At 29.4% G+C, this 25,306-nt stretch overlaps 1 protein-coding gene and 1 pseudogene across 1 annotated transcript; both read left to right on the top strand.

Annotated features, from left to right (window-relative positions):
• The first annotated feature begins 3,394 nt into the window (after positions 1-3,394).
• On the top strand, positions 3,395-4,406 carry LOC100815408 (citrate-binding protein-like; annotated as a pseudogene).
• Positions 4,407-11,603: 7,197 nt separating this feature from the next.
• On the top strand, positions 11,604-15,075 carry LOC100775310 (WD repeat domain-containing protein 83). The gene is made up of 8 exons (XM_003525053.5): positions 11,604-12,111; positions 12,278-12,380; positions 12,540-12,647; positions 12,776-12,885; positions 13,045-13,152; positions 13,236-13,281; positions 13,587-13,718; positions 14,425-15,075. Exons 1-8 carry the CDS (start codon positions 11,900-11,902, stop codon positions 14,506-14,508), a joined length of 903 nt encoding a protein of 300 aa, XP_003525101.1. The 5' UTR covers positions 11,604-11,899; the 3' UTR covers positions 14,509-15,075.
• The last annotated feature ends 10,231 nt before the right edge of the window (positions 15,076-25,306 follow it).

The raw sequence follows: 25,306 nt of genomic DNA, 5'->3' as shown, positions 1-25,306 counted from the left end.
TATTATGTTCCTTTATGTTGATGAAGTCGTTGACCAAGCGTTTCGATTTTTGGGACTAAAAAATCTAAATTTGTCGTTCGAAGTTTACAATTTTTTGCGACCAAATTATTTTTTTAAAGATATTTAAAATGTCATTATATTTGGTCTTTAAGAGGATTATGGTAGTAATATAAAAGAATATAATATTAAGTTATTACTTTGTATTTATGAGACTAATTTGGTGGTTTGTTAGTTTTTTTTTAAAATTTTATTCCGGCAATATCTTAAATTCTTAATCATTAGAAGATTATATAAGAATTAATGTTTTGTCCGATATTGCTATTATTCTTTCTTTTTGTTTCATGCTACGCGGAATAGTAGCATACGTCTCAATCCAACCGGCTATCGTCGGATTTTCTCCGGATTTAGTGTTTCTCAGACCAGTAAATCTTTTTACAATTATATTCTATTATTTTAGAAAAATTATCAAATTATAAATAAATATATTGAATGTTTTAAAAATATAAAAATTATTCAAAATTATTCTATGAAATGTGTGCAAGTTTTTTTTTTTCTTTTTGAATGAGAAATGTGTGTAAGGTTGAAATATATTTCTGACATGATATTTTATAAAGAACTTTGGTTTGTACATTCTTAGGTAAATAAAAATCAGTGAAAATGATGTTTTGTTTAAAGAAACAATTTAACATCATATCGGCTTTTGCGAACAATGATTAGGGTGGCATAAGAGAGTGCAGACTATTCTAAATCCAAATAAAGCTATTAATTATTACAAAATTCAATGATGGAATTATAAATCACTTATTAATCAATTGCCATGATTAGAAGATGGATTAAGAGATGACACCAAAAAAAAAAAAAAAAGATGGATTAAGAGATTTGACTCTGTTTGCATACTAGAACTTAACCAAACGGGATAATGGATAATTCGAAAATTGATGGATTAAAAGAACTAAGCCTGTTTTTTCTTTTTTCATGGAAGAACTTAACCAAATGATGGAACAGTAGATGTTCAATTGTCAAAAGTTAATTGAAATTATGATTGAAATATGCCACTAAAGTTAGAAGGATACCACTAGCCGGCACGCATATCTCTCGGGACTGTCCCATCTTGGTTCACATGGTAGACAATTGAAGTTACTGGAAAGCAATCAAGAATCTCCAAATCATTGTCCTTACGGATTGGAAATGAGTGAAATTATTTATGAATTATTTGAATTTAATTTGTTATTTACTTATTTAAATTTAAATTTGTTTGTTTAATCAAATAAATAAATTAAGTTTGATTTTTTTAAATGGCTGGAGTTTAAATTTTGAAAGTTTGACATTAAAAATTTGTGAATAATTTATTTATATATATATATTATAATTTTTTTTTATGAAAACAGTTTTGTCTCTTAAAAAAAGTTAAATTAATTATCCAGTATTTTTTAATTTTTTTAATTTTACTTATAATATGTTAAACTGATTTTTTTATCGGTAGATAATTATCTAATATTAAAATAATTATTAAATATAATATTGATAAAATTTAAAAATTATTTAAGAAAATTTTCATAAAAATAATAATTAAGTTGTAAATAAACTAAACAAATCAAACTCAAGTTTAATATTTCATAAGTCAATCCAAACTTTTTATTAGATTTGATTAAATGAGTCAAACCATCATCAATTTTTTTTTCATAAGTCAAATTTAAACTTTAAAAACTCTGTTTGGCTCGGATTATTTACACTTGTAATTATAATGATAATTTGAATTAAGTAGTAAATGAATCAAATTGGACCAACTCTTTCTATTTTTATAGAAAAAAGATGAGTGAAAAATCAAAATTAAGCTAAGCATTCCTAGTATATTGGCATCCAAATCCAATTAATCCTCTTCTACACCTATCCCAATAAATTGCAAAGAAGACCAATAACCAAATAATATGGGAGACTATGTCAAAGCCAATGCCAAGGCATAATGAACCTATACTGAAAAAATCCCATAAAATTACGGGCGAAATGATGAGAATAAAAATATTGAACAAAATCACACACACACAAAAAAAAAATTGCAGATACAATAAAGTTAGCTAGCAAATCTACATAGTGATTTGCTTCTCTATGTATATGAGTTACTTAGAAAGAAAAAGAGTTAAATGAAGAATAAATTAGTCCATCTATATTATAACGTCCAAGGAACAATCTGAGGCTTTGGGAAAGCCTAAATAACTTCCAAAAATTCGACCAACCCTTTGATTAACTTAGGGGTTCTTGTTGTTTCTTTGGTATTACTATTAGCCAGCCCTGTGTAGACGAATTTAAAGGAAATAAATTACCTCATGTCATCTGTAACTCATTTGTTTCGGAGTACTGTGCTGGGCACAACTTGTACTCCCAATTTAATCAATTTTTTTGCTAATATTTTTTTTTACCTCATTTCATGTTACCCGGCCTCCATACGTTTATTAACAGTTGTTGTTGACGAATATCAATTTTTCATCGCCTAGTGATTCCTACTTATATATAACGGAAGAAGCTCAAGACTCCATCAACTCAGCTAGCTTCAAACACATCAACTTAAAAAGAGAACATGGCACCAATTAGAAATTTAGAACTATAGCCGGAAAAGCCAGGAAAACTTTTTTTTTTTTCAATGTAAAGCCAAGAAAGCTACTCTTGCAAGGTTATTAAATAATATATTTCAAAAGGGTAAATTTCATCCTTTCTCTTAATTATAATTTATCTTGAGACAATACCTGAATTGGTTATTCACCTTTCCCCCCGTTTACATAAATAATTAAGATATATAATTAATATTCTTTTTTATTTAAATTATTATCTATTTTCCTATTATGTTATTTATCCATTTATTGATTAATTTTTATGCATTTATTATTCTTTATTTTTCTAGATTTATTTCACAGTAAATGTGTAAAATAAAATTAAAAAAATTACATGAAGGTAAGAGTATAAATAACAATCAAAATATTAATTAATTAGAATTTAATTTAGATATATTATCAAAATGCAGATTTTTACATCATTAGTTAAATAGAAATCATCTTAAACATGATTTATTTTTAAAGTAATTATCATAAAAATCAATAGTTTATGATAAAAAATAATCTATTCACTAACAATATAAAAGCCAATAATTTTACAATGTCACTGATTACAAATTGGATGTTGTATCAATCATGTTTTTTATTGATTGGTAGTGGTAATTTTCTTACACTAACATTATATAAAAATTAAACTCTATTATCCATAATTTTTAAAAGCAATACATAAAGAAAATATTTTTTTTAAAAGAATGACATTTAAAAAATGAGAAATAATAATAATTGTAGGAAAAAACTTCTCATAATCAAAGTAAACTATTTAAGTATTTGTCATCCTTGATAAACAGATGAGGTCATACATTCTACCCTTAGTGTCACTATTACAAAAAATAATAAGTAAATAAGTGTTTGTGAAGATATGAACATCCCAAAGGTGATCTTAATCCACTGAAGAGTAACCTCGATGAATTACAGCTAAACATAAATAAATTGATAGTAGGTGGATAGAATTTTAGTGAGTTGTTATTAAAATTTAAATTATTTTGTGAACTATGGTTTGTCCTTATTGAAGTAGAAGTTTGAGGTAAAGTCCATATTGGATAGAAGTGAAAAAGTTGAACATGATATAAGTGAAAAAAATACACATAAATCTAAGTTTTAAGATTTTAAATTAAAATGTGGTGTCAAAATTTTATTGTGCGGTTGTTTAAGCCTCATAGGCTACACCTAGTAACTACATAATATATTCTAACAACTTCATTTTGAGCAGAAAAACATGGGCAAACAATATCAGAATATTGTTCTTCTCATCATTGCTGTTTATTTTTCACTTGTCATGCACACCTCGTTCAGAAATCCGCATTGAGGTAATTGAACAGAACAATCTCGTCAATTAATTTGCTCAACTTAAATTTACACACCATACTATTCTGATATATTCATTATCTATATATATACCTTTCAGGGCTACGATTATTCACGTGGGGTGTGGCAATTTGAAGGGCATGGTTTTGTGCCCAATGGTACTTCTGGGGTGTGCATTATGCAAGTGTTCGGGGCACGCCCTAAACGTGCCACCACTCTTATGCTTGATGTTTATAACAATTCACTCGTGTATTATAATAATTCTGCCCTGGTTTCAAACATAAGGGACAGATGGTTCCAGTTAAATTAAATGTGATCCATGATGTGGAGGTCTCTAATGTGAAGATTTATGTTGATGGGGTTCAGGTTTATGAAGCCAATGGCCAGGGAGGAAGTTTCCATTTTTTCAAATTTGGTGTCTACACACAAGATGATCCATCTAGCTATATGGAATCAAGGTGGAAAGGAATTAGAGTTTTAAGAAAGTTTTCATGATTGTGCACCTTAATTGAATCTATATTCCCTCGTATCCATTAGTTTGTATCTCTACTTTTCAGCACAGTTTAGAGAAATAAAAAAATTGAGCACTAACTAATTAACTACTAAAATGGCTCATTTGGTTATGCTTGCCTGACAAATACATATAATTGTATTGATTTTATTAATTTCACACACCCAACTAGGAGAAAGACGACTCTAATTCTAAACTAGATCGATCAATAAGTAAACCTAATATTAGTATTATATAGTATATTATATTTAAATTATCTGTTTCTTGCTAATATAACTTGGAGTTTGTGTTATTGACAAATCACCATACTTGTTCTGCCGTCAAAATTTCACTAACATACTCTTAGTGGTCAAATTCGAGGTAGCTGATGACATGTATCTAAACCAGCTTTCCTTAGATACCACGTCATAAGAACATTCCTCTTATATAGGAAACCATGATTTACTCCTAACAAAGCAAAAATAAGACGTTGAATATTTTATTTATTTCATAGATTGGGTTGGCAGGTCCATCAGCAGCGCAGCAGGGGCTAACGCTTGACTTGATGATGTAGCTTATCTTCTATACTCTAAACTTTGATCAGCAGGACTACCTTTCATAGTAAATAATATATAGATTTTTTTTTAATCGGCAAATAAAGAGAATATATTGATGGTGGTACAAAGGGTACCGCAACCCATGTACATAAGATTAAAAGAAAACAACATTAATATATATATATTAGGTGGATTTGGCGAATGAAATGTTTTGTTATGTCACATATTGGGGGAACAACTTTGGAGGGATCAAGGAAACACAGGAAATGCTTGATTTATGCAGAAAGCAAAATTAGCATAGCTGTGGATATTGAGGTGATTAAGATGATATGAATTATCGCTTTGTGATTGATGTGGCGAACTCTTTCTCAACTTTGTAGAAGGCAGCTCTTTGCATGTGTGGCCTTAGACGTCTCAGTATTTTGGAAACAGTTAAGATTGGTGGTAGTATACGAAAGATGAGGAGAACATCCTCTCTTCAATTAATAATACTTCAGGTTTTTAATTTATGTTACATGAAGTCATAGATCAGGTTTAGGACTGCTAAAAAAACTAGTTTTTAAAAGATAATCATAACTATAATTATAATTAGTTTTATAGTTATGATTATTTTAAATAACTTATTTTTATTCATTCTTAATCAATGATTTTAGATAAAATTTATTATATAATTAGTTTATTCATAATTATATTTTAAAAACAATAACTAGTTATATCAAATTATAATTAGTTATAAAAAATTAATTATAATTATAGTTATAATAACCACTTATAATATAGTTATTTATTACTTATGATTATAGTTATTTAAATAATCATGAGCACTCTTGATCAAGCTTTTCAATTTTTGGAATAAATCTAAATTGGTCATTCAAGGTTTACAATTTTATCATTTAGCCTCTAAGTTTTCCCGCCCCCAATTTTTTTTTTTAAAACATTGAAAATGTCATTATATCCCGTACGTCTTCTAAAGGACTATGGTCGTAATATAAAAGAATATATTTAGTTATTACTTTGTTTTTCTTTAAGAAATTTAGTACTTTGTATTTATGAGAGACTAATTTGGTATTTTTTTTAAAAAAAAACTTTTAATCTGGTAACATTAACATTTAAATCAGTAAAAGAATTAATTCATTTTGTCGGTTATTTAGGTATTATTATCCTTTCTTTTTGTTTCGTGTTCCGCGGAATAATGGCGTGCACGTCTCAATCCAACCGGCTGTCGTCGGATTTTCTCCTCTTAGATTCAATGCTTCTGAATGCAAGAATTTGTTCGCTATAACATTCTACCTTATGCATGCAAGTGTGTAAGGTTAAAGTATATTATTTTATGACATGATGCTTTTTAGAGAACTTTGATCATGCATGCCTTCTTAGACAAATAAAAATAAGTGAAAATTATTTTTTTACACCCAAAACCTACTTGACACCTAAAAAGAAAAAAAATATAGATATAATAGATGATAAGATATGATAATAAGAGAGATAAAAACTATTGATAGGATGTATAAAATAAATTAGTGTTAAAATATTATTACTTTGTATAAAATAAGTCACTTAAGTAAGTTTTTAATTAGACGAGATCCTCAAATAAGTTAAAGTAATTTATAAAATTTGCTCGATCACAAATAAATATCAAACTCAAATTTTGTAATCATGAATCCGACCAAGCTTAAGCCTATCAAAATAATTTAAGAAAAAAATTATAAAAGAAAAAATATATACCTAAGTCATAGATTATTTAGATAAGTTTAACTTTTTTTTTTTAACAAGACAAGCTCAAATTTTATTTTATTTTTTTAACAAATTAAACTCAAAGTTTTGATTAGCTAGGCTCGTTTAAATAAATAAATTAAATTTATATATATATATATATATATATATATATATATATATATATATATATATATATATATATATATATATATATATATATATATATATTATTTTTCTTACAAGTTAAACTTAAATTTCAAGTATTCTTGGCACTCATTTTGAAGCATGCAAAATGCAAAATGCAAAACTATACTTCAAACCTACTACCTCGTTGGATACACATACTCAGACACATATATATCTGTATATATATATATATATATACATATATATATATATATATATATATATATATATATATATATATATATATATATATATATATATATATATATATATATATATATATATTATTTTTCTTACAAGTTAAACTTAAATTTCAAGTATTCTTGGCACTCATTTTGAAGCATGCAAAATGCAAAATGCAAAACTATACTTCAAACCTACTACCTCGTTTGATACAAACTCTCAGGAAGTCACAGTCTACCAAGCAGATATAAATGTGCGACGACAATGGAATATGGTTTGGAACAAGTTAACTTCTTTAGATGTGCTTAGCTTATTCTTCCACTTATAATTATTCTGCAGGCTATACCTAGTACTATATATATTCCACTCTCTGCATCACTGAATCAGCATCCACTAAAATCACCAAATTCCAAGCTTTTCCACTTTAGAAAAAGACATGGGTGCTTTGTATCAGATAGTTCTTCTGAACATTGCTATGTATTTTGCATCAGTCATGCACACCACATCAAGGAGCATGCCACTCATGCCAGTGGACTTAACACTCGGTTTCACTGAACTCTCACTCAACATCTCCAATTTTAAAAATCACAAGCCTTATAATTTACCCGTAAGAGAACGCTATAGGTTTAAAAACGGAGTACACAAGCTGTGGGTGCACGTCACAGACAAACCTCTATCCCCACATAGCAATACCAACCCTCGTTCAGAAATCCGCACAGAGGTAAATTAAACTTAAGAAAAATACTAATAAGTGTTCTTAGATCATTGGTTAAAAAATTAAAAGAAAAAATTAATTTAAATGCGTAAAATTATATTACTTGTGACTTTTTATCATATGATTTTTATAATAAATATTTTTTTAATTCCTTAAATAATGCTTTAATGGGCAGTCCTAATGATCTCTTTGCTTAAATTAAATGTACACACTATGTGGCTTGTAATATATTCATTATTTATATACCTTGCAGGGCTACGATTATTCACGAGGGGTATGGCAATTTGAAGGGCAAGGTTTTGTGCCTAAGGATACTTCTGGGTGTGCATTATGCAAGTGTTCGGGGCACACCTAAACGTGCCACCACTTTTATGCTTGATGTTCGTGTATTATAATAATTCTGTCCTGGTTCCATGACGAGGATGCCTCCAATGTGAAGATTTATGTTGATGGGGTTCAGGTTTATGAAGCCCCGGGTCATGGAGGAAGTTCCCATTATTCCAAATTTGGTGTCTACACGCAACATGATCCTTCTTGCTATATGGAGTCAAGGTGGAAAAATATTAGAGGTCTAACAAAGTCTTCATGATTGTACGCTTTGGATTTATATTAATTTCCTGGTATCCACGAGTTTGTATCTCTGGTTTTCAATATTCGGTTATTGAAATCTAAGTTTTGACCTCTAGCTACAAATATGGCTCATTTTAGTTATGCTTGCTTGACAAATATATGTAGTTATATTAATTTCACACACCCAACTTTGAGTAAAAACGATTCTAATTCTAAGCTAGATCAATTCATAGATTAATGAAAAATGGGCAAAGCACATTTTCAGAATATTATTAGACGAGGTCTTAAAATACTATATAGGAAAATGACATAATAAATGGGTTCTATTCTATCTTTAGTTACACAAAATGATAAGAATAAAACATCACATTCATTCCATTCCCGTATGTTGGTAGGCGTGGCGTAGCACTATCTATGATTCACATAATTACAGTAAAAATTTCCCTGATTATCAGAAGAATTTTGTTATTTGGATCAAACATAAGTATAGTGCTCTAAGTGCCTATTTCCAATCAAAATCGAATCTGATCTGGATAACATCAAATTTATTTTATTTTATTTTATCATTAAGCAACTAAGTTTAGTCATTTTACTTCTTCACTTGACACATTTTAATTGTAAGTTATATCACTTAGGGGCGATTCATATTCTTTAACAGCCCTTACGATTTCTTGTGTATTTACCTAACAAAGTTTGGTGAGTAAAAAAGGTGTAACTAACTATTACGAAAGAAAGGGAAAGAATATTGTCTAAACTTGGCAGCAATGAAAATTTCTATCGCCATTAAACTAACGATCACAAAATGTAACCTGCATATGTATTATTGACAAATCATCATACTTATTGTCCCGTCAAATTTAATAAACTAACATACTTTTAAGATTCAAATTGGAAGAAACTGAATTTATTCCATAGATACATATGATAAGACCATTCCTCTTTGCATGGGAAAACCATGATTCACTCTCAACAGAAGGCAACTAATTATCAAATTGAATATTTGTTTAATAGATTGGGTTGGCAGGTCCATCAGCAGCAGGGGCCAAAGCTGGGCTTGAAGCAGCAGCATCACAATAGCCACGTATATTGAGAGCTTCAAGGTGAGTGTAGCCCAAGGAAGTGAGTATTTCGGGCCAGCAATCATGGGTTATTACCGTAATGGCACAGCAACAGTTGGGGCCAATATCAGCTTGACCATTGATGAAGAAATGCATAATCTCATTGTAACATGATTTTAGCACAATGAGGTTGCTCCAGCACTCCACGTGATTCTGTTTTGGGCTCTTCATCGCCAAGTCCCTTGTTGCTGTGCCATATGCAACAAAGCATGCAAGGGCCAACAAGAATAATCCATGTTTGAGAGCCATAAAATGAAATTGATGCTTTTGTGGTGACAATTCCAAGATGACAGGCATAACTGTTGTTTCTCCAACTACTTATACTATTCGTAGTACTTCATTTCTCTATTAATATATTATTATTTATTTAATCAAAGAAGTGGGATGGTTAATTAACTTAAATAAGGGGTATTTACAAAACTGTAACTATCGGGATATGAAAAGAGCATAATTGCCTTCGGCCTTCATTTTGCATGACCTTAAAATTTCACTTCCCCCAACAGTTAGAGAACTTAATTAATTTCAGCTTTATTTGGAGGCTTCCTCTCTTCTTAATTTTATTTTCATATAATTAATACAAATAAAATTAACTTCAATATTAATACAACAAGAAAGAAAGCTACATTTGGTTTAGATGGTTCAGAGTGTTGTTATTAGTAGGGTGTTCCTATTGGTTCTTACATGTTTTGCTATTGTCTAAAAGAAACTTCTGTGTCTCTGGGTTCAAAATTCTTCATCCCTTCTGTTCTCCTCCTTCAACACCCCTTTGCATTAGTAATTTTTTTTTTGCAATTTTGTGTTCAATGGAATCGTGATTCTATTGTAGTTAAGTCTATAATGAATCGCATTTCCGTTATGTACTTTTTATTTACTTTTGAATGATACAATAGAATTATAATTCCATTGTGTATCTAAACAAAGACCACAACGAAATCGTGATTTTGTTGTGTGTTTCATCAAAACGTACAAACGAAATCATGATTTCATTGTGATCTTTTTCAAGACACACAACAGAAATCATAATTCCTTTATATGTTAATTTTATTATTGTTATTTTTTTAAAACTAATGAAAAAAATATTTTATTTTCTTAGTTAATATAATTGTTTTTCATGAAGGATTATTGACTTATTTTTCCAATTTTTTTTTCATATTTGTGATGGCTTCCATAAAACTGATATCGTATATTGTTGGACGCAATCCCCTTGAAGGCCCCTCACATGAAGGGAAAGGTGCAGCAGAGGCATCATAGAGTGACTACATCAACACAATGTGATGCTGGAATGTAGAGGTGGTGTCAACTTCTAATAGAATCATTGGATCGTCATTTGGAGGACCTCGGAGCTATGTCAGAGAGTACAAGTCATCAACAACTCCTACAAGTGTTGCATGAAGGTTTAGCAGTTGGGTGCAACTCAAACACTCAGAGACTGAAAAAAAAAGCTGGCAAGGATAGTGGCAAGGGTGACTTAAAACATCGCAATACTCCTTCAGATGATGAAATAATGTCACCATCGCAATACACAACGCTTTTCATGTTTTTAGCAATAAAGTGAATATCAACCAAAGGTGTCGAGTTACATCACACCCCTATTGCTAGTTATATTAGATCATGTACTATTCGCTTATGAGTCATACCAACGACTAAGATTGCACTGATAAAATAAATAGTTTAGATTGCATCTATATTTAATATAGTTGATATGCATATAAAAAAATAGTGTTCAATCATTATATATTGGAAAAAATAGTGTCAGTCAAGTCAATTATTGCAAAGTTCTATCAATGAAAAAAACATCAATTTTTTTTAAAAAAAATCAATTTTTAAAAAAAGAAAAATATTGCAACCGAATCATAATTTTGTTGTGTTAATGGGGTATGAATAATGTTATACATTGAAATCATGGTCCTGCATTGCATGACCTACAACTGATCAATGCTAATGTGATAAAGGCATTTTGAGAATAAAAAAAGGGTCAATCAGTTGGCAGTGGCCCATAGTAATAGGAGTGAGACCAATAACAACTCCCTTCGTAATTCTGATTTCTGGACTCTGGGTCCTTTAGTAGTGACTTGGACATTCGGCCCAATCCATTTAAAAATTTAAAACCTGGCCTAGGCCGAGAAAGACTTGTATGGACTCACCCCTACCACATGATATTTTTAGAGACGTCATTAAAAGAAAAATATTTCTCTCTCTCTCTCTCTCTCTCTGCATTCATTCCTTACCCCAACTCTGTTTGTTCCTCCCTCGCCGCCGCAGAATAGCTCAGTGAATCGCGTCGTATTTTGGAGTTGGTTGAAGGGTTGGATTGGAGATTTGGGAAGAAGGTACAGAACGAGAACGTGGGTCTGCAAATGCAGTTGTTGGAGGTTTATTGGTTGTGTCTAACAACTCATATTTAATTTAGGGGTGTGTGTCTTTCTCTCCTAGAGCCTAGTGAAGTAGAAGAGATGAGCGTGAAAAATGATGTTCCTGGGAAAGAGGTAAACGTGCTGAAGGGTCACGAGGGTGGTGTGTTAGCCGCGAGGTTCAACACCGACGGCAATTATGTTCTAAGTTGCGGCAAAGACCGTACCATACGCCTCTGGAATCCTCACCGTGGCATCCATATCAAGACTTATAAATCCCACGCTCGCGAAGTCCGCGATGTCCATGTCACACAGTACTCTCTCTCTCTCAGAATCATGCATATTCGGAATTCTTCAATTTGTAGGGTTTTGTATTTGGACATTCATGGAATCATGTAACTGTATTGGTTTATTTAGGGTCAACACTCACTAGTTGAGTTCATGATAATACATTAATTATTTGCATGCTACTATTATCAGGGACAACTCCAAGTTATGTTCCTGTGGTGGAGATCGACAAATATTTTATTGGGACGTTGCAACTGGACGTGTAATTAGGAAATTTCGTGGCCATGATGGTGAGGTGAGCTATCCTTCTCCTATTTTTCACTTTTTCCATTTCTCCATTCTTTATTAACTTCACTCACCCATTTGCTTCAATACCATTTTGGTCTTTTATGAGTGTTTATGCAGAAGGGTATAGATTACTATAGTTTCTGATTGATAATTTCTTCTTCTGCAGGTAAATGGTGTCAAATTCAATGAGTATTCATCTGTTGTAGTCTCTGCTGGCTATGATCAATCGTTGCGTGCTTGGGACTGCAGATCCCACAGCACAGAGCCAATTCAGGTGGATTTCATCAAAATCATTCTCTTGCGTATTTTTTTTCCTTTAACAATTATCTATTACATGCAATAGTACTCTATTTGTTTCTACCTTTTGTCTTTTATTAATCTAGAGTTGCAATTGACATGCAGATTATTGACACATTTGCGGATAGTGTGATGTCTGTTTGTTTAACAAAAACTGAAATTATTGGAGGAAGTGTTGATGGAACTGTTCGAACATTTGACATTCGTATTGGCAGGTTTCTTGCAAACATAACTTCGAGACCATCATTTTGTAATTCATGTTTAAAACAGTCTATCAAGTAACGCAGTAGAGTGCTGTTGGACACTTTTGTTGTGGCCATAAAATTTGTTTGCATTGTGAAATTTTTGCTGACGATCTATTTTATATTCACCAGAGAAATATCCGATAATTTAGGGCAATCTGTCAACTGTGTATCAATGTCAAATGATGGTAACTGCATTCTAGCCGGTTGCTTAGACTCTACATTGCGTCTTTTGGACAGGTATGTTTATTGCATTTTTGGAAAAATTACTATGGTATGGGTCTTTATCCCTCTGCAAGTTTCATAGTTCTTTCTTGTGACAGGTCCACAGGTGAACTGTTACAAGAATATAAAGGGCACACTAATAAGGTTAGTCTGCAGATGCCTGAAACTGATTTTAGCACTTCCTACTTTTTAATGTTCTGCATATAGCCTTGTTTAAAGATACAGGACCAGGTGCAAGTTCCCAAAGAATTTGGGATACAAGTTGAGATTCACTGTCACTTATATATCTTCATTTCTGGACTATTATTTAGCGGTTCCTGCAATTGTTCATTCTTAAAGCATTTTCTTGTGTGATTTAACTTTTAAGTAACTTTACATGTTACAAACTTTTTAAATATTCGTCGTCTTCTTCTTTTTTTTTTTAATATTTGACCATTTCTATCCCTCAGTCTTACAAATTGGATTGCTGCCTTACCAATACGGATGCTCATGTAACTGGTGGCTCTGAGGATGGCTTCATCTATTTTTGGGATCTTGTAGATGCATCTGTTGTTTCAAGATTCAGGGCTCATACCTCAGTGGTAATTTCTTTTCACTAGTTTATTCTTTCTGGAAGCAAGCTGTGCAAGGGTGATACTAAAAGGACATTATAGACCTTTTCTTCATTAATAATTTGTCTTGAATCATGAATATGGCTGCTTCAAATTTTCAATTCCTCCTTAAGCCTCAACAAAGGAAAACTGATGCCTTGATACCCTTTTACAAAACTTGCTGTTTAATAATTATGAATTTTCATTTAAGCCATATATGATTTATCACACTTGTTCATTATGATTTAATTGATTTCTCACCATTTTTTTGGCATTGTGTTCAAAGCCCCGCAAGAAAATTGTTATCACAAACACTTGATAGTTGAAATAATATGGTAACTTTCTTCCAAAACAAAGATTCTCCCTCAACTTCCCAAGCAGTTATTCTTGATGGTACTTGGGTCAGTTGCTGATTATGTTTAGAGGAACTTTGTTATTTCTTTAACTTATGTTCCTTATGCTATATTTTATTATTGTCAGTTTCAAGTCCGATGATAATATCGTCATTACCTTACCCTATGGGGTGAGATGCTTTATTTTGTTCCAAAAAAGCGGTGCATGTTGCAGCTTGGACTGATGGCATTTTGTGCTTTATAATATGATTGTCGTTTTACCTGTAGAGATGCATAGGTTTCTTTTATTTAACAGCCTTTTGAAGGATGTGAGAATGATATAATGCATATGGATTTTCTGTTAGGTAACAAGTGTTAGTTATCATCCAAAGGAAAACTGCATGGTAACTTCTTCTGTGGATGGCACCATTAGAGTATGGAAGACATAAGAACAAAATGCAAACACTAAGCTTATATGGTGTGTCCACGCAGCCCATAGCAATACCAATTAGGATAGTGATGATTACATGTCCAATTGCATATGGAGTCCACAGACACGATGTTACTTCCAAGTTATATATATATATATATCCTTTGGCAGATTTTGACCTATAATATGTGCTTTTCGTGTGGAAGATGGTAAACGCAAGGTGAGTTTGTTGGTTGCAGCATCTCTCTTATATACGGTCAAATCGCACACATTTTTTGACCTTCTGTCTCCGAAAGGGATAGGGTATTGTATTATTCACTTGTGTCCATAGAAGGAAAATGTTTTGTATACTATCCGTTATGTTGTGAAAATGAGTTTGTATTGCATCCGTTATATGGAGTTTTTGATCTTGGTTTTTACTGGTATAGTTGGAAAACTAGTTCCTGCGATGCTCTTATGTAGCTACAAATCTTTGCTGTGATTCATTCAATCCGTGGCTGGGGTTTTTCCATTGATCTAACCCAGCTCAAACTTTTTCGAATTTGTGGGCACCATCGTTTGGGAAAAGAAGACCCTTTTGTTCAAATTATTGATTGATGTAGACGTTTTGGACTGTTTATTTCATTAATCCTTGGTTTAATTAATTTTTTACGGTTGATTGATATTTTTCATTTTAGTTAATTATAAAGGTTTTATTAGTTTATTTTTAATGCTCAGGTTTTATTTGTTAAATGTTAAATCGGTGTGAACGATTGATAACAGACGATTGAATTAAGACATGTAGAACCTAGTTGTCTTTTCCGCTTGTCAATTTACTTCGACATGTCTATAGGCTTTTTTGTTATATTAACATTTTTGACAATATAAAACGTTACCCACATTATAATCATAGTCACAATAGATGTGTAAACTTCTAGAACCACTTTACAATAGACCCTAGCACGAATATTTTGATCACTTCCTCTTGTTAATAATTTATGTATAAATCACCCGACACGTCGGCAAAGTAACTCAACAACTCATAGTTGCTCTTGCATCTGCCTGAGCCTGAGCCAAATTTCATGTAGCCAAACAAGTTATTGTTCTTGTTTTTGAGTATTTTATAGTCTCGCTGTCGCACTTTCTTGGCAAGAAGGATTCTCTTGTACATGTGACTTGCAATTATAACAATAATAATTACAATAGTGGCAGTTATTATCATTATCATGGTCATGATTGCATCTTGTAAATAAATATTCACCAATTTTTATATTGAATAGAAAAGTCCTATTTCAGATTAAACATGTCAAACGAACACGGTTTAAACATCTATTTGTCTAGGTAAAGTTTTTCTTTCTCAGGAACGTAATTTTAGTTAAGAAGAGAGTTAGTCACAACTTGTCGTTCTGGTACATACGGCAACTTTAACTAAATTTGGCTAGTTATATTCTGATGCTTGTGAGAGACACCGTACAGTTTTGATGGTGCAGCTGATAGAATTATGTAATGCCTATGATTTCCGTATCTCGCGAAGATATGTTTGATGCTTCAGTATCACATGTATGGTGCATATATTTATTCGAATTAAAATATGAACAAATAAGTATACCCTGCATTGCATAAGTATTTATAAATTAAATGTAAATTGAAAATATTTTAATGTTAGAACTAAAAAATGAAAGACGATTGTTAATGTTTATTATAGATATATTAATTAAGAAGTTAATAAAAATAAAATTGTCATTACAATAAATAACCAATTAAAGAAAATATTAAATTAATTTAATACTATAGAATACGTTAGAAATTTGTTATACAATGTAAAATTACAAGTCCCTTAAAATTAATTAGTGATAACGTATGTGAAATGCAGAGGCATTAGGGTCCTGATTTCAATGCATGTTATATTCCTCGTGGTCAACACATATAAAAATATAGTTTGATGGACATGCTATACCAATCTAACTTATGCATATTGAATAGAGTATTGATGTACTCTAAAAAGTAGGTGGTCTGTCCAATTTAACATTTCAATGAACCCAGGTAGAGAGAAAGACTTGTATATGGCGTTGTCCAATAATAATAATAATGATGAAGGCCCTTTACTTGTTGTGGTGTAGAACCTTTGTATTTTTATTTAAAGCAACTCGAAAGAAAGAAAGAAAGAAAAAGACATTTTTATTTTTTAAAAATAATAAAGGACAGAGGGGAGGAGCGAGAAGGTAGCAGCACCGACACTTTTGCTAGGTAGCCAACGTCCAACAAATGATCTATAAATCTGAAATGAATGGGTCCATTATGACTATGTAATGTAATGACTCAATTTTATTATTTTTTTTTATTTCCTTTGTGAAAAAATAATAAAGAGAATGAAATGAAGGAAACCCCATTCTTCAGTTTTGTTGTGGCCTTAATTCTTAATTGAGTAGTAGCTAGTAGTAGCAGGGTTGCAGTTATAGGAAAGAAAGCATTGAACCCATGGCATTGATGCTAAGTTCGTACCAAAGAAGAACAAAAGAGAGGTTGTAATGAAATTGCTAGACTGGAGCCAGTGATTCAACATGTCAAATATCTTTGCCCGACATTGTGTCCCAACCCAATTTTTTTTTCTCTCTATAAAACTCTTTTTAGTTTTAGATTTGGTGTGGTATATGTAATGTGTATAGTGAAATTTGTGTTTTAGGGCTTCGTGTGGTTCACAGTTCACTTTCCACCCAACACAAGCGAACACATTGCCAGCTGTTACCTCTTGTTCTTCGTGGGGCCCACACTAAATTATGATATTGGAACTTGCTCGGTTGTCCCTGGCCCCACCTCCCTCACATGCTTTTTAACGTGGCCTGTTGTTATTATTGTTATTACAAGACCATGGACTAACCCAATTATTATGAGTTTTGTAATTAGCACAACTTGCCCTTTTCCCATATACCCACCTTATTTTTCAGGTGACTTCAAATATGGAGGATGGAAGATTAAAAATTGTGCTATAGGAAAAAGAAATTGGCTACTCTTAACCTTTTTTGTTTTTTTACATTGAGGATTGACTTATTTTAATATTATCCGTGTGTTATGCCAAATGATTAAAAGTTGCTAAAAGTTTGATTGAAGTAGAAAAAATTATCATGATCATATGTGATGCTTCACCCACAGATCAAATTAAAATTCAATAATTATTAAACAATGCTTCTTCTTCTTTTTATTAATTCTTTCTTTTGGTTTTTTTGTTGAAAAAGGAAGGCCGTACTAGCTTTAAGATTTTCTTTTCTTCTCTTTTCTTTCCGTAGGAAAATTGCGTTGGAGTAGAGACCCTTTTGCGTTGCCATAACCATTCACGTTGGACATAGGCAAACGTTAACATTAGCATTTCATTAGTTGAAATTTTGCATCGACAAACGAATAACAAATTAATTAAGGTATCAATCGAGTCGATTTTACGAACCAAAATCCCTGTTCTTCCTGCTGCCATGCCTTTGTTTAAAGAGTTTTATATTCTTAATTAACTGAAATAATATAGATTTGACTTCTAAAGTAATTATTATGAAAATTAATGATTTTCATTTTATAACAATTTATGATTGAAAGACCTTCTAAAAATATATTAGTGTATTTCAATTAAATTTTTGTTATATAGAGAGAGACTTTAATCTTACAAAATATTTTAGATGAAGTAAATATACATATATATATATATATATATATATATATATATATATATATATAATTTAAATATGTTTATATTAGTAGTTAGATATTGTGTTTGCCTCCATTAATATATTTTTTAACGACCCATCTTCTTACCTTATTTATTTTCCTTTTCTAATATAAATTTCCTTGAGAATTTTTTACTTTATTTGCATATTTTCTGATTGTGTTATCAAGAGTTAGTACTTGATTAAACTTTTTATATTTGGTTTGTTCTATTTTTTTCTATTTTTCTATTTTTTACAATTATTTTGTTTAATGAGACGAGTCAGGTTGCAAATAAACTCTCTTAACTATCAACTCATGGCAGGTTAAACTAAGTTAAATGTTTTTTACATCACAAAAAAATAAGCTGAATTAGGTTAACTCATTTTTTAAATAATATGTGATAAGCTTACACAAATCAACGGGATTATCTTCGAGTATAGAATTGTGACAATGTTGTTCTAACTAAATTAATAGTTTTGTATTTAGGTTATAAATATACAATTAGATTAAATACTTATAAAAAAAACTTTAATGTTATAATGGTCATATATAACTCGAGTAAGAATACCTCAAGTGAAAATTAAATGTATCTTATAAAATAAAAAAAATCCACGAGGGTGGCTCCCTAGTCTTTATTTTCGGTTGTTGTAGAATACCTTTATGAAACTTAAAAGAACAAGTGTTTATTTTAGCCATCCAAACATATAACATGTGATGAAGTTACATTAATCGTTTATTTATCGAGGACGTGAAATATAATAACTAATGTCACGTGTTCTCCTATTTTAAGGATCAATTTAGCATTATTTTATAGTATATGTTTGGGAGATCATAGAAGCATTTGCTTCGACTTTAAATAAAGAGTGTAGTATCAAGTATGTAGTGTAATGCAAATTTATATTTCAATTTACTTAAATTTCAAATGATATTAAAAAGAATAAAAGGTCTGGACATATATAAAAAACATATGTAATTAATTTAAATAAATAATATAAATAATGCTAAGAAAGAGTAAATTTTAAAACAATAAAAACTGTTTCGAAAGTATGAAAAATTTATATTTGAGATGAAAAAAAATCTTATACTATAAATTTAAGTTTTTTTTAATAATGTGGAAGAATGAAGAATCACTCCCAATTTTATTTTTTTTTGTGAAAGTGATTATTTTTTAAACGTGGAAATGTCTCTCATTGAACCTTCTTATTTTTTTATGCCACATGATGACTTCATTGTTACTTAATGTTTATTTTTTTATATTTTTTTTAAAAGTAAAGGATTATTTAATTTTAAAAATTTATTTTATGTTAAGATATTATTCTCTCAAATTTTATTGTCTATATAATTTTTTTCTTTTCAAATCTCTAATATTTATACCCTAAAATTTTTCTTAATTTTTTTTCCAAACTTCTTGTTTTTTCTACTTATTTATTGAAACTATATATATATATATATATAAATAACTGTTGTATATTTAAAAGAAGTTGAATTAAAAAAATACTTTTATAGCACACTTGCTTGTTTTAATATAAAAATATATATTTCAGCGAAATTAAAGCTGAGATTAGAAAATATAAAAAAAAACAATATTAAGGGAAAATTGTAAATAATTAATAATTTACTATAAATAAAATAGTAAAATGAGATATATATTCACATTCAAGAGCAATGACTTACTTTGATAATATAAAAGTTATGAGTAAAAAAAACTTTAAATGACGAGCTCCCTTTTTTTAATCATTTTTTAGAGTATTTTTTCACTCAATATATGAAAAGGTAAAACATTCATTTTTTTTCCTATATATATATTATGTTACTAACAAAGTAGTTGAAGAATTTGTGGGGGTATAATGTAACATATCATTACTTGGGAATGGATCTTAATATTCAATCTTCAAATAATTTAATAAAAGGTTTCATTCAAAAAAAAAAGTTATAGGTTTAAATTTCATTGTGTAAAAAATAAACAAATAATAATAAAGTATTTTCTTATTAGGTGTGATCAACTATACAAATCATATAATACCATCTATAAAGACAATGAGATAAGAAATATATGAATCTCGTATTCATGTAAGTAGTTGTTAATCAAATACTCGTAATTTTTTTAATATTTTGTGGGTATACATAGATATTTTACTAAAAAAATAAAAACTTTGACTACAACTTTTTTTATCAATTTTTCCAATTTCCTTAAAAAAATTCAAGGTCAATTAAAATTATTCAAATATTCTACGTAATTATTCCGCACAAATATACTAATCAAGATACTTTAATTTTGTTCCTAAATATTTTATTTTAGTCCCTAAATGCTTCTATTTAGTTCCTTAATGTTTCATATTACTTTTTGTTGACGTGGATGCAAAAAGATTTTTTTGTTACTATTAGTTTAAATTATGAGACCATCTTCAAGACCTATCTTTAAATTTTCAAGTGAGTCTTTTTTGTACGTATTATTCATTTATTCTTTTCAATTTAAACATCTTATAAGAATCCAACATCTCCTACCCAACACCAATAACTCTACTTCCTTACTTTTTTTTTTTTTTTTACATTTTAATGAAAAAAAAGTAGCAAAATGATCCACCAATTAAGGTATAGATATTGATTCTTATTTAGGAACCGAGTGCTTGTTTAAGAGTGTTACGATAATTCTCCAATGAAATATATCTCTGTTCGACTTGTAATATGAAACTTTAAATTTGATTAGTGCTAATACAAACACTAGACGCCACGTGGAAACCAGTAAGAAAGAGACTAAGTAAATTACAAACAAAAACACAACATTTGACAATCACTACCAGAGTTGCTAACAATTACTAACAAAAAGACTACTTTTCTAGACAGAATGCAGTATTATAATAAAAAAAAGTTTAAAAGACTAAAAATTAAAATTTTAAAAAGTTTGATGAAGTGAAAATTCAAATGATCATACAATTGTCTATCTTCCAGCAATCAACTTACCAACATCTCACATTTTAAAGATAAATTTGATGGTTTACTCAAAACTAAACCTACGTAGGTTATATGCATAGTTGTGGCACTCACTCTAAAGCGGACACGACCTTGGACCTTTACTTTACGGGATTAGTAAAATTAAAATAAAATTCACGTATTAATTAGGATTTTTATTTTTTTATTTTGTAAAATAAACATAAAGTGCCTAAATACGGTGCATATTCTAATGTTTTTAATTAATAAAATAAAAGTATTGATCATACGCATTACTGCGAAGGTAATCATACGCAAATCACGATCACAGTTGTTTTAACGTGACGTGGACTAGTTTTCATAAATCGATGAAAACGACAATTTTTTAATTTATTATTCTATTAAAATATCACCACCGACAGCGGGCGCTGCCCATGTGGCATAAAAGTTGTAACAATTATTCTAATAAAAATGCTAAAAAAGAAAAAAAGAAAACAAAACAAGAAGAAATGAAGCATCACATTATCTTATTCTTTTAGGCTAACTAACAAGACGTGTTTTATACTAAATTCAATCAATGCTTTACTCGGTTACTTTTATTCATTTACTTTCGAATTGATTCAATTTTATTTATAATAATATAATCAAAGACTTTAAATATATAGCATCTTGAACAATTGTTTAAAACACCAATATTCCTTTTAAATTTTAAAATATTAAATGCTTCTAGTTTTATATTATGTTTTAATTTTAATTGCTCAACTTATATTTCCAAAGGCACATTTTATAATGATAAACGGTATGTTTTAGTCAGCAAGCACAGCTGGAAATTACGTATAATTTCTCATTGACTTGAGAAAAAGTTGAATAGAGAATGAGAGGGACAATAATGGATGGGTTGGCTAACCCACGTTACAGGTTAAAACTTAAAACAACTAATAACTAAAAGGTTAAGAATTAAGCCAGTGGACCCAAAGTCAATCAAATATAGATCTAACCACCCAAACCCTTTTTGCACACACAATATAGGAAAATTATAAACTCTAAATACGAACCTATTGTTTAATTACCTTGTGGAATACTCAATTTGGTTATCAGAGTTTTTTCATTTGTTTTGTTTTTATTGCTTTAAATAAATTTGTAAAGTGAAGTATCGTAGACAAAATGCAGAGTCGGCCTAACATTTTCGTAGGCTTAAAAAAAGAGTTAAGATTAGGTTTTCATAAAACAGTTTTTTAAATCATTATAATTTTATTTGACTCTTATCTTTCATATCCTTAGAATTTTTTTAAACTTAATATTCAAAATAAATTTATGCTCCCCACTTATTCCCCACATGTAATAGAATGTCAAGAGAAAAAAGAGATTAGGGGAAACCAATCCGTTATTATTTTAATTATAATTTGGGAGCATTTACAATGTTGATAGAGAATATGTTAGATAAAACTTTTGAAGTAATTATTATAAAAAATAATAATTATATTATTGTAATTGATTGATGGAATAAAAAACATTTTATACCGTCAATGTGTTATACTTAAATTCTCAAAATAATAAATAATATAAATTGTATATTTTAATTAAGATTAATATGTATTGAGAAGTAAATCAAAGAAATCAATAGAATATTTGTTAATTAAGAAAGAAAAAGATAAAATGAAAACTTGTTTTTAAGGAAAAATCTTTATTTAAAAAATTGTCAATTAACTAATTAATATTTTGTTATTATTCTGCAAGGAAATTAAATAATGTTTTTAAAAAAAATACATTTTAACCTTATATTATATGGAAAGCTAAAGTAAGTGTTTACTTGATTCATGGGTTAGCTTTGACAACATGTGAATGAATTATTTTTTAATAAAAAATAACCAATTAAATTTAAGCACATTTATATATATCTTTTTTAAATAAGTTCCTTAATATTGTTTCAGTTTCAGTATTGTAATTATCAAGGAATCCATCACGTATTTAATTTTTATGGATAAAAAAAAAACAGTTTCGTAATTTAATATGATTGAAGTGGGCATTTGATTTTAGTTAAATGTGAATGTCAACTTTAAACTGTTACATTCTCAAATTAGTTAGTGTTAATCGCACGTAAGGTTCTTTTGTTTTTGGGTGTGTCTTTCAAGTGGCAGTAAGTAATTAAAAGGAATTAAAAGATAATCATGTTCTTTTTGTCTTAATGGTATGTTAGGGTCAATAAACTATTGTCATGCTGCATTTTATTAGTTTCCGGCATTCTATGGTTTGATGTAATGTAATACATTTTATTTATTCTCAGTCAAAGATTTATATTTTATGTGTGTATCTCATTTTTTTTTTCTAATTATAATATTGATACAAAGTAATTTTATTAAAAATGATGATTAATTTTTGTTAGAATAAATCTATATAAATTAAATATTTTTTTAATTAATATGATTTATTTAACACTTAAAAATCAATTAAAATTCGAATCTCATTCCATTTGAATGAGAGACACACGTTATTTATGAATTATTGGTCATGTGTGTGCATCTCATGCTATCATCCCAGATATATTAATAGTAAATGTATGTCTGCCGATTTGATAAAATAAATAAGAAGTAGATGAAGCATGATCCATAGCTTATAAAAAAAAGAAATAGTAGTACTCAGAAGGAGTTAGTCAATAATTGAAGTAAAAAAAAAATGATTCGTAAGAATTGTTCCTGACTATACGTTAATTTAAAACATATTTTTTATTCAGGGTTCTTGGTATGGAAATTTTGTTCTACATTTTTTTTTGTAGATGCATAGTTGATAACTTGATGCCTATATTTGTAGTGGAAAAAAAGAAAACATAAGATTAATATTATTTATTTGGACGGTTATGATTCTTGTAGATTTAGTTTGATGCTGTAATTTTAGGAAGTACATCCAATGCAAGCTTGAACTTGTTACGCAGTTGAATTGTTGTTCTTCATCGTCTTTAGAATTTTCAAAGTACATTGGAAAAAGATGAAGTACACCAAATGTTGCACCGAAATAGTTCAGTGCTTGAATTTAAGCCATGTATGTAATCGGTTCCTGTATTTTTTTAATTATTAGATTAGATAATCAAAGTAAAGCAAATTAAAATTATTAGCAGAAAATGCCAATAATAAAATGTATCATAAATACCAAGAAGCTACAATAATTTCTATTTCCATGTTAACAATAATGTGAACACATATACAAATGTGTGATGACTAGGAAAATGTTCATAAACCATGCATAAAAAACCGAAAAGAGGATCCAAGCAAGAGCAGAAATGAAAGGAATCAGAAGGGGTCGTTACATTTACAACACAGACAAAACACTAAGTCTGGGGCAAAGATGTATAACAGAACAAACATACAGACATTTGGAAAATCTTGTTTAAATTTATAAAAGTAACTCATAATTATTTTAATCTATTTTAATAAGTTTATGAAAAAAATATTAAAATAAACTTTTTTTTAACTTATCAAATAGTAAAATTTACGATTAAATTTATGAATATTTTGTATTTATAAAAAAATCATTTAATACGTATTTAATGAATTAATTTTGATCTAAAGATACTCTTAATTCTTAATTACAAAAAGAGATATACTCCACGCCATACTTATGGTGAAAAAAACATGCAATAATGTTTTTAATAAATATTATGGTGAAAAAAATACTACATAGTATTTATTGAGGAGTATATATATATATATATATAGGAAAAGTGTTAAGTGCATAGTTGTAAAGACATAATCTACGCACGCCGCGTGAGATGATCCTACTTGCCAGTTCCTTGCCAACCCTTCTCTCTCTTTCCTCACACTTTCTCCAATCTAACAAGTGCCAGTGAATCCTGATCTGACCCCAATCACTCCAAATCAATATATAAATAAATAACCTAATAATTCGAAAAGTGTAAAGACTAAAAAGAATGGTTTTCCAATTTTAATTCCTAAAACAAAACCCGGTTCCTTCACCGACGAAATTTTAAATTTTTATTTTTTCTTCCTCCGAATTAGACATTAAATTAAATTAATGTAATAAACCCAAAAAAGAAATAGATCAATTTTGCTTTAGCATTATTCATTCATCACCAAACTCCAACTGGGCCCCACCTACCACCTCACTCTTTACTAACTCGTACTGCTTCATATTTTTATTTTTATTTATTATAATTTCGGTGTGTTTTTTTCCTCCTTTTTAATAATCTTAGCTTTGATTACTTTTCC

Source organism: Glycine max, chromosome 5 (assembly GCF_000004515.6).
Source record: "Glycine max cultivar Williams 82 chromosome 5, Glycine_max_v4.0, whole genome shotgun sequence".
NCBI lineage: Eukaryota > Viridiplantae > Streptophyta > Magnoliopsida > Fabales > Fabaceae > Glycine > Glycine max.
The sequence above is the reverse complement of the archived record's forward strand: the minus strand, read 5'-3'. Positions and strand labels throughout refer to the sequence as shown.